General features: G+C 42.7%; 1 protein-coding gene across 1 annotated transcript; it reads right to left on the bottom strand.

Annotated features, from left to right (window-relative positions):
* Nucleotides 1-55: 55 nt before the first annotated feature.
* On the bottom strand, nucleotides 56-10,010 carry LOC123137458 (uncharacterized). The gene is made up of 10 exons (XM_044557224.1): nucleotides 8,634-10,010; nucleotides 6,590-7,069; nucleotides 6,200-6,501; nucleotides 4,350-5,081; nucleotides 3,988-4,266; nucleotides 3,577-3,738; nucleotides 2,546-3,475; nucleotides 2,243-2,458; nucleotides 1,664-1,924; nucleotides 56-712 (listed from the first exon to the last, which is right to left on the bottom strand). The coding sequence occupies exons 1-10, from the start codon at nucleotides 9,928-9,930 to the stop codon at nucleotides 383-385; spliced, it is 4,989 nt and encodes a 1,662-aa protein (XP_044413159.1). The 5' UTR covers nucleotides 9,931-10,010; the 3' UTR covers nucleotides 56-382.
* Nucleotides 10,011-10,464: the final 454 nt, after the last annotated feature.

A 10,464-nucleotide genomic window follows, 5' to 3' on the forward strand; every position in this document is an offset into this window, starting at 1 on the left:
ACAATAGATGTAAACATGAAACACGTACTCATGTTGCGCCTTTTTGAAACGAAAATGAAGGGAGAAAGGAATCCCAGTGCTTTTCGAAATAATCAAGCAATGGGTGATATCAACCATTTCCATAGCTTTCCACTTGCACCTGATAGTTCCATCGGATCTCTGTTATTACAGCTTATTCCACATGGAGCCCCTTGACGGGCGCCCATGACATCTCGAGCCGACAGCACTACCACTCCAGAATACAAAGCGAGAAGCCAAACGGAAAGGCAAGAACAAAAAAGGCTGCCACGCCAGATTGCTCGGCAGCTGGTGAATGGGATCTATCGGACCAATGCACAAAATGGACATCTTCGGGCCTTCCGCTTGCAGTTGCATCTCGTGGCTAGGTTTGATTGAACCAGCGGTCCACCGCATTGTTCATGTGCCCGTTTCCATGGGTACCCACGCCATTAGGTGCTATGGAGGACGTGTGGATCAATGAGGAAGGCGGCCCAACAGCCATCGAAGACGAGGGGAACAAGCCAGGGACGCTCAAGAGATGGCTGTTGCCTTTCCTTTCCCTGATTGTATGGATCTGTCTCAGACTCTGCTCGTGGATGTTTGCAAGGGTCTCAAGCTCCTCCAGTGACAAAGCTTCCACGCCGACACCATACAGTGGGGCATGCCGAGCCATCTCTTCTTGAAGTGATGTTTCCAGAGTACGAATATATTGCTGCAATAACAAGATACAATAGTAAATACAACATGCAGTAATGTTTTGATGCAAAATTTCTAATATATAAATAGTGATGATATAGGTGTTCGGTTTGGTGCCCTAAGTTTGCTGCATTAACTTCGGCATGCCACACTTCCTTAGTTGGTGTTTGGCTCACTAGTTATTACTGCATCTGTTCATATCACATATCAGGGTCCCAACAATTTTGTAAACATGCAAACTATAGGTAAAACTTATCAGAAACGGAAAATAAATAATTTAAAACATTGTAAACTGGCTCCAGTGCATAGCGGACAGCTAAAGCGTGCGGAGAATGTCAAGAGAGGGCGGGGTCGACCGAATTTGACATGGGAGGAGTCCGTTAAGAGAGACCTGAAAGATTGGAGTATCGACAAAGAGCTAGCTATGGACAGGGGTGCGTGGAAGCTTGCTATCCATGTGCCAGAGCCATGAGTTGGTTGCGAGATCTTATGGGTTTCACCTCTAGCCTACCCCAACTTGTTTGGGACTAAAGGCTTTGTTGTTGTTGTTGTTGTATTGTAAACTGGCACCCCGGAAAAAGTAGAGCTCCCAATTTGATCTATGCATGGATACAATTCAAAATTCCAAGACGATTACACCTTAAAAATGGCTTTACGTGTTACTTATTCTACCCTTGCCTACTCTGTTTTATGGCAGTATCATAGTAGGGCCACCCAGTTTTATCTATGCATGGTTACAATTTAAATTTAAAGATGATTACTTTCCAACAATGGTTTCACATGTTACTTATTCTATCCTCGTCTGCCTTGTTTTTATGACAGTATCATAGGAAAATCAACTCCGTTGTGTGTATTTTTTTTCTACCAGAACACTATAATGATATTTCATAGCTTAGCTCAAAAGTATATCTCTGGAAAATTGGAGAATATGAAATTATCTATTTTTGAAACTAGCAAGGTCGCAAACCTGGCAAACTTGCAATTTTGACTCCATTCCATCAATGTAAGCTTCGCAGCGAGAAATTTGATCTTCTTTTTCTTTCTTTTCTCCCTCGGTTTGTCCAACTTTATGTGTCAGCTTCCTTACTTCAGCCTCAAGTGATTTTCTAATCTCTTCACGAGCCTGTGTTTCAGCTGCATGTCGTTTTAATTCATCATCAAATCGTTTCCTTGAAGCTTCAGCATTCTTCAGCCTCTCTGCCAATGTATTCTTCTCAGTAGTTACTTTCTGCAGCATACAAGATGGATGCAAACCGTAAAACATCAATGTTGTCTTTCTCACTGAAATTTCCAATGGTATCACAAGGCAAATTCTAGTTAACAGTAATACCAAAACATACCAACATGACTTGCTTCATATGATCTTGAAATAAGAAACACACCCTTGATATCTATGAATAAATCTACTAGCGTTTTGCCAGTGTGAGTTAATCAACAAGGCATGCATTTTAGGAAAAAGTAGGAAATCTTAGCACTTATGGCACTGCTTAAAGGGTGTGTTTGTAGGGAAAATATGTATTGTATGGTTTTTGACAGTAACTCTTACCTTTATTTCTTCGCGTTTCCGTGCTTTAAACTGTGATAGTTGTGTCTCTGCTTCACTAACACGATCATGAAGATTCTTCCTATCAGCAGACAGCTTTGCAATTTGCTCGTCTTTCTCTGATCGCACCCATTCCATCTGATTCTCAATCTCCCGCATCTGCCTGGAGAGTTCCTTCTTCTCCCGAATAAAACGATCCTTCTCGGCTTTTAGTTCAGACTACAACAATTATAAAATAAACAAAGTGTTAAGCTGAGAAACAAACAAGAAAGGCAGGTCACCAGCTGAATCACAACAAAGAAATACCCTTAGATGTCCTGTAGTTGCCTCAGACTCAGTTAGTCGTTGGGCTAATGCAGCTTTTTCATTGGAAAATTTGGTTTGCTCCATGTCCATCTCCTCCCTCAAACGAATATTCTCATCCTCAGTAGCACATATTTGGTGCCAAAGATTAGCACGATCGGCCTGAGCAACTTCAGCAGCTTCACGCATCATGTTTAAAACAGGTCTAGCAATTCCAAACTCCTCCTTAACAAGAAATACCAAGACATCCATATCTATGTCAACTTCTCGGCAGTTATCTGAGGTATTTGTTGCCCGGTCAACAAGGCCCTTCAGAAATCTGCATCTATAATGATCCTCGGCATAGATCTTAAACATGATGGCATAAAGCATCCGCACGAAGTCTTGGACCCTCGCTGAGGTAGATAGAGACAATACCTCACCAAGTGCAAGGACTGAAGTGAAATCACCTTCTTGGATGGGTGAGGGTTCAAACTGCCCATCTAATAAAACTTGTTTGCTCTGTAAATCATACACGACAGCCCCAGACTTTGAACTTAACTTGTGAGAATGCCGTCTTTCCAACACCATGGCTACTAACTGCAGCCCAAAGGCCCCTTGCAATAAAGCCCTTTCAAAAACCCGTGCAACTTCCAAAAATAATCCAGGTACTGATAACATTTCTATGAGTACAAAAACATCTGATAGATGATTGCTTTCATGTACAGCTTGCTCTTGCCAAGAAGGCATCCCTTCAGCTGAAAGCCCATCTTTACTACAAGTACTAGAAGGCGTGGAGAGACAACTGTTATCAGGTTCAGGCTCAGAATCAATATCCTTCAATAATGCTTCAGCTACATCTGGCCAGTTATGCACCGTTTTAGACAAAAACTCAAGCACACACGGTGGAACATCAGCACCCAAACGTTTTAATCTCCATCGAACAGCTCTAACCTTTGGGGAGGGAAAAAGGTAAGTGCACTTAGTAGTAGTAATATGAAAAGATTATACAAGTATAGAGAAAGTAACAAGAGATTTATCGATGGTAAACATACAGCTTGAGGAATATGCTGGCACTGTGATGCCGCCTTGAGAACATATGAAATGGCTGCTACAAGAGGCTCATCATTTGAATCAGACAACAATTCAAGTGCATGAAAAGATACTCGTTTCCAGACATCAGCATCAAATTCTAACTCGGATAAGGCACCAAAAACCTGACATGATGGGAAAAAGAAATCAAAATAGATATCAGACTCACTTGTGTATATTACTAGCCTGCTATATCATGAATGATGGCTATCTTCACAAATATAGAGACATTAAGTCACAAATATAGAGACATGAGCGTCATAATATTCAGGCAATTCAGACATCTGCTCACCCAAGAAGTGGAAGTGTTACGTTTCTTTGCAAAAATGAAATTAGGCACCAAAAAAAAGATTAGTTCAAAGCGTCAAACTTACCGGTAACCTCAGTGATGGCTCAGCATCTGCCTTTTCAAGATGATCTAAAAGGGCACAAGAAGCAAGTGAGTGTTCAGACCCATCAACCAACTTTGGTACAAGGGCGATGAAATCAGGTTGAAGCTTCTTTGGAGCTTTCTCTAGTACGAGTGCAATTTTCTGGACAGACTTAGCCCGCTTTCTTGGTTCAGGGCATCCATGTGGAACAGCAGAGTCTAGTGCCTTCAATGAATTAACAATCAGTCCTAACAGTTCCTCTGACTGGTCTGGCCATTTTGTCTGGAAAAAAACAGCAGGTTAGCATACTTGGTAAAATAAAATATGAAAATGAGGCTGAATATGATAGGACCCTCAAATCATACCCCAGAAGCTTGATCAGAACTTTCATCCCCTGGCAGATCGATGGCAGGTGTCTCTGGAGGACAACTGGACTGTTCTAGAATCTTGACAGGCATCTCATTTGCATTTAGCTCTGCATTTTCTAATCCAAGATTACGCCCAAAAATAACAGTATCAGATTCAGCCGTTTCATACTGATTTCTGCATGCACATTCTGTTTGTTCGCCTTCCACAATGAGCTCTGATGGAGAGCTAGCCCCATTTGAATCAGGAGCAGTTTTAGAGCTTGAGGAGGAGGAGCCATATGATGATCTTTCATCTGAAGGTTGGCAGCACTCAACCATTATATCTAAAAGCAAATCAATTATAGCTTGCTTTAAGACGCTAACACCCATCAACAAATTTATGAGACTTGTGGAGCTTGAATCACACTTTGAAGAATCTTTCTTTCCACCACCCTTGGTGGACACTTTGGCAGGAAGAAGCATGCGCTTCACTTTTGCTGGGTTATCCAGATAAACACGCAGGCCAGTAAGAAATCCAGCAATCGCACTAGCATCCATCAAAATTTTCTCTCTCAAGGTAACCTGCGGCTGAGTATAGTTGTCTCCATATGTAAGTGAAAATCCAGCTCTTGAGAGGAGGTTCCGGAACATATCTTCCTCATCACCACTCACATCATCACTGTCTTCAGACTCGATAAGTTCATCAGGATCTGTTGACAACTCATCCTGGTCATCATCTGAGGCAAATACCTGCCAGATAAGTTAATTGGGAATTACTATATACAAACCATAGTTAAAAAAGGGCAACCTGGTGCATGTAGCTCCCGCTTGCGCAGGGTCCAGGGAAGGGTCCGACCATTTTGGGTCTATAGTACGCAGCCTTTCCCTACATTTCTGTAAGAGGCTGTTTCCAGGACTTGAACCCATGACCATAGTTCTCACAGATAAATGTTATCCTATCTACCATAACTTCTTTTAGAGGTAAAAAGGAGGCAAACGTCATGTACTCATCATTGAGTGATAATTCAGACAGCATATTTCTGAACTGAACCTAAATATATATAGAGAGAATACCCCATTGCTTGAGTAAAATACTGGATAGAAATGGACATCAAGATGGAAGATGACCAGATATGACACATACATTGTTATAGACCATAGTTAGGACTTATAAAAGCAAAATCAAGAACATTTTTCATGTTTAGCCTTGTTATCGTCAATGGACTACACACAAAATATCCACTTAAGGTTCTTGGGTTAGTTGATGAAAAGATATACACGTATGAGAGCGAACTTATCTCTAACAGTAATCTGATCAGTGTTACAATTTATCATGTACAACAAACTGGAGTGCTTTAAGAAAAACATTTGTCAGCTGTACTGTTAAAGTTGGCATGTACTTGCAGCTAATGAATTACAAGTCTGTAACAATACTTGCTAAATCATAAAGCGCTAGTCTTGAAAGTTCATAAAATTTTCAGAGTTATCTAAGTATTGCATTCCACAGTTTAACTGTACCTTGAAGTACTCAAATTGCAGATTTGCCAGGCTTAAAATTAGTCAGTGATTGGTATGACCAGTTTATTAAATGCTAAATATTGCAATCAAGATCTAATTAGAAGTGGCCTACATCCTGGTCAAATAAGAGTACCCTAGGACTTCTCATTCTTAATTATTTCTCCTTGTGTACCTTCATACACGATATAACATATGCTGCACAACTACATTCAAGCTGAACTTTTGGTTATTACAACTACAGCCTTTTTGCATGCCCTGCCACATCAAAGCAGTTTAGAGAACGCCCTAGAACCTAGCAGAAGAAGCACAAATAGACAGGCCCAATGAAAGATGAGCAAACCTAACCTCACCTCGAGATCAGAGAAGTCAAACCATGGACAGCAGTCTATGATTTCACAAACGAAGACAATAGTGTCCCGGACAAGAAAGCCAGCTTCAGGATCCAGAATGTCTGAAACCTTCATAAACTGGAGAACTGAATTGTTCCATGTTTTTGTGCAAATTGAAGATTCTTTGCACACGGTTTTCAAAGAGTTCTTCTGGTTGAGTATAGCCATCTTATAATGTACCCAAAAGTTCTTATCAGGATCAACCCCAGATGACTGATCACTCTCCAGATATATGCACATTGTATCAAATGACTCATATACACCTGCAGGTTGTGTTATGTAAGCACAAAATATGAAAATACAAAAGAAACTATACGGTACAAGACTGAATAGTAAGTAAACTTCGTTTACCTATCCGCAGCTCACAGCCACCAGCCTGAAAATATTTACTGAAAATTTTTCTTGTCTCCATAATCTCCTTAAAGGACAAGAAATTTTCTACCTTCCACGTAAATGACGGATGTTTTGGTAAAGTATCAATCTGATATCCAGAACTTGAACTGCATATTTCATAATCTTCGTCACTAAGCTCTTGCATAGTTGCAGTTTCCTTCAGAATGAGAACCTCTGCAGAGAACACAACAGTGTCCTGTACAAGAAAACCAGCATCCTGGTCGAAGAGGCTAGTTAATGTCAGAAATTCACGCCAACCCCAATCCTTCGCTGACTTAGAGTAACGATTTTGAGACTCTTTCATGATTGACTTCTCCTCCCCTTTCTGATTGACAACAGACAATCTATGGCTCACAAAGCAGGTCCATTCACTGGTAGTATTTCGGGGATCTGTCACTTCCAGAAACACTGAGAGGTGGCATGGTGGTTGAGACTGCCCTGATTGCAGCAACATTAAGAGAACCAACTGATGAAGTCAATACATACATTCTGATAGTGCAGTTACCTAAATTTAAAAAGTAACAATACGGATAGCTAACTGAAAGGAAACTAGCAGTGATTTGATTGCATTGAGACCATAAGTTCACAAGGATAAATAAGTAAGGTGCTGAAATATGTGGAAGATAAATTAAATAAATGGCAATTCATTCAGAAGGATAAATAAGTAGGTGATTGAAATATGTGGCATGTAAATAAAAAACGGCAATTCAAATTCTACCTACATATGTATACAGTGTCGTTTAAGAAATTGTGATGCAGAGGCTGAACCAACAAACACTCCAAACTTAACAACAACTCACCGGTAAACCCAGGTCGCACTCAAAATGTCAAATGATTTTATTACTGCTGTTCGATATACTTATAATTCTTTTATGATCAACTCATAGAATAAATGAACTCATTATGTAGCCTCTAGGTAAGATATATTCATCTCACTCGTGATTTAACAGCTGAAGTTAATTCACTGTGGTTGCTACTATTGGGGGGAAGTGCATAGAACAGTCTGAAATTTTCACAGGTTTACAGTGGATGGACATCATGCAAGCATGGACCTTGGATGGTCAAGATGAGAAATAATTACTCCCGGCAAGTGGTTGTACCCGCAACCTACTTGTTGGTTGAGGCACCTCAGAGAAAACCATGAAAGAATAAACATGGATGTAGAGCATGCTATAATATGTGGACCAACAAGGCACGTCAACCAACAAGAGGCTGCAGATGCAAGCACTTGCACCAAATCTGCTGTGAAAAGAAAAACAAGTGTGGAGGGTCTAAAATGACAACTAATTTAGTACACATTTTGTCTTCTGTGCAGGATACAATGGGCTAAAAAAATGCTGTTGCACAGATCATCCAAAATGTATACCCTTATTTAGATATTTTTATAACATGGAAGTTGATTTTTCGATAGCGATCAGATGGACTTGTTATCAATTTAGTAGTGCTCCATGAGTCATGGCATATTGTTCTGGAAGAGGTAAGGTAACAGGCTAACAGCTATTTAACAAAACAAATATCCAAGCGCATGTTATTCACAAGGTTGGCTGTCAATCAGAGGAAATAGTGATAGACCATATCAAACAGGGATAACTGACACAATAATTGCAAGAAATGAACAAAATGGGGTTGTGCCTCATTCATAGGCAATGATTCAAATTTCTAAAAAAGGTGATCAGAGCCACACCACTGAATCTATTGAGTGATACAAGCTAGTAGCTATATTGTCTAAATAAAACCACAAACATGAATTTTCTGGTGAATTTCCATTTACTGAATGCAAAATTGCAACTCGGAACGGGTCAAAATCTAGTGGATTCTCAATGTTGCAAATGGTTAAGAAACTTCAGCCCATTTAGCAGGTGACAGTTCTGATCAAATCATATAGGCATAAAAATTCTAGGTTTGGTTATCACGTTTTTAGCAGTATATGTCAGCAAACTTCATAGAGTTGATGTTGAAACTACCAGATGAATCTTGAGAAGGCATTTTTCCAAATACTTACCCCGTGGATAAACAATAAGGCGGCAGTCACGATTCCCGACCTGAAATCGTCTGCTCTTGATGCACAAACCAGTGATCTTCCTCTTCTTGAGCAGCTCCTTCAATCTTGTGAAGTTTTCGATCCTCCACACAAACTTCCCAAAGTGCCCATCCGACTTTCTAGTCCCAGATCGTCCACCCCCAGCACCACTAATGCCCGCCACCGTCGGTAAGCTACGAGTGAATGAGTTAGACTCCTTGATCACATGCACCGAGGCATTAAACACCACAGCCCCATCAAACAGGTAACCCCCATCGGCAGCCAAAAAATCATCCATCTTCAGGTAATCCCCCCATCCAAGGCTGGCACTGTCTGCTCCAAACCGCCCATATGAGTCCCTATGAATGTGGCTCCCCCCAGGCTTCTGATTAAGGATTGAAACACGGAAAAGACACCAGCAACCACGGTCAGCATCAGGCACGCCACTCCCTGCACTAGTTGACGCCAACGCTGACGCAGATGACGCCGAGGTTGCCTGAACCACTGGCTCCTTGCCCTCCAGGCACACCGACAAATGTTCTGCACCAGATACATTACTCTGGTAGACACTAATCCGGAGTCCACAGTCACTCCCACCAGCAGCGGCGGCAGCAGGGAAGAATGCGGGGCTCATGATCTTTTGTGTGCGGATCATCTCCCGGAACAGGCTGAAGTTGAACACCTTCCAGGTGAAACGGCCGTCGGCCTCGGAGAAGGAGGCGGTCTCCGATAGCACCGAAATGTCGGCAGCAATGACAAGGGAATCGTGGGGCGGCAGGAGGAAGGAGGTGGCGGCGGATGGAGCGAAGTCGCACCAGCCGTGCGAACGTTTCTTAGAGGAGAAACGGTGCCAGGAATCGCGCGCTAGGGACTTGGAGTTATCGGAGGGGTGGACGACGGAGAGGCGGTAGCTGAGGAAGCAATCCCATTTGGAGGATGTGGTGGTGGTGGTGGAGGAGGAGGAGGACGATGGGGTTTTGGGGTCGAGGACCTGGAGGTAGAGGGATAGGTATCCCGGGAGGGACTGGGTGTCGCCGCGCGGGTAGAGGAGAAGGCGGCAGTCGAAGCCGCCGACCTCGAAGTAGCGGCTGTAGAAGGTGCGGGCGCGGGTGCGGGGGAAGTCCGGGAGGGTCCATCGGCAGGAGGCGGAGGCGTCGCCGCGGCGCTCGACCGAGAAAGTGGCCGAGGCGGGGTCGGAGTGCGATGGCGAGGGATCGTCGGTGGCCGGCGCCGCCGCCGCCGGCGCCGCCGCGGGAGGCGAGACAGTGGTGGGCTTCATGGATTGGGGATTTTTCGTTTGTTTTCTCGAGATGTTTTTTTCTGGGGGCGATGGTTTTGGTTTCCTTGGTCTCTCACGAAGGCACGGCCGCAGCGAAGCCGCGGGGGAGGTGAGGAGGAGGAGTGTCCTTCCAGTTGGTTTTCTAGCCTTTTCCGTTTCTTATATCATTTGTCTCGGAAAAAAAATACTTATATCATTTTTTTTAACTAGCACACCTCCATTCCCCTCAGGCTGCTCCAAGATCTATGGACTCTTAAATCTTCAAGATGTCCACCGAATAATGGGTGATGGCTTTAAAGTCATCTATATTGCTAGTACCGCGAAGGTGCAAGAATACTTTTGCTACATCGGTTCCATGTTCAATAAGAGCGATTTTTAGGATCGCTGGATGGTGTCGAGTAAACCATGACCAGACGAAAAGGAAAATGTTTGAAGGAGGAAGAGGGGGTAAGTCCCACCATGATCCAGGTTTGTGTATATAACTATTGCTTGATGTACAATATATGTAATGCTGACCAGAATTGTCCGTATTTT

This window comes from Triticum aestivum, chromosome 6B (assembly GCF_018294505.1).
Source record: "Triticum aestivum cultivar Chinese Spring chromosome 6B, IWGSC CS RefSeq v2.1, whole genome shotgun sequence".
Taxonomy (NCBI): domain Eukaryota; kingdom Viridiplantae; phylum Streptophyta; class Magnoliopsida; order Poales; family Poaceae; genus Triticum; species Triticum aestivum.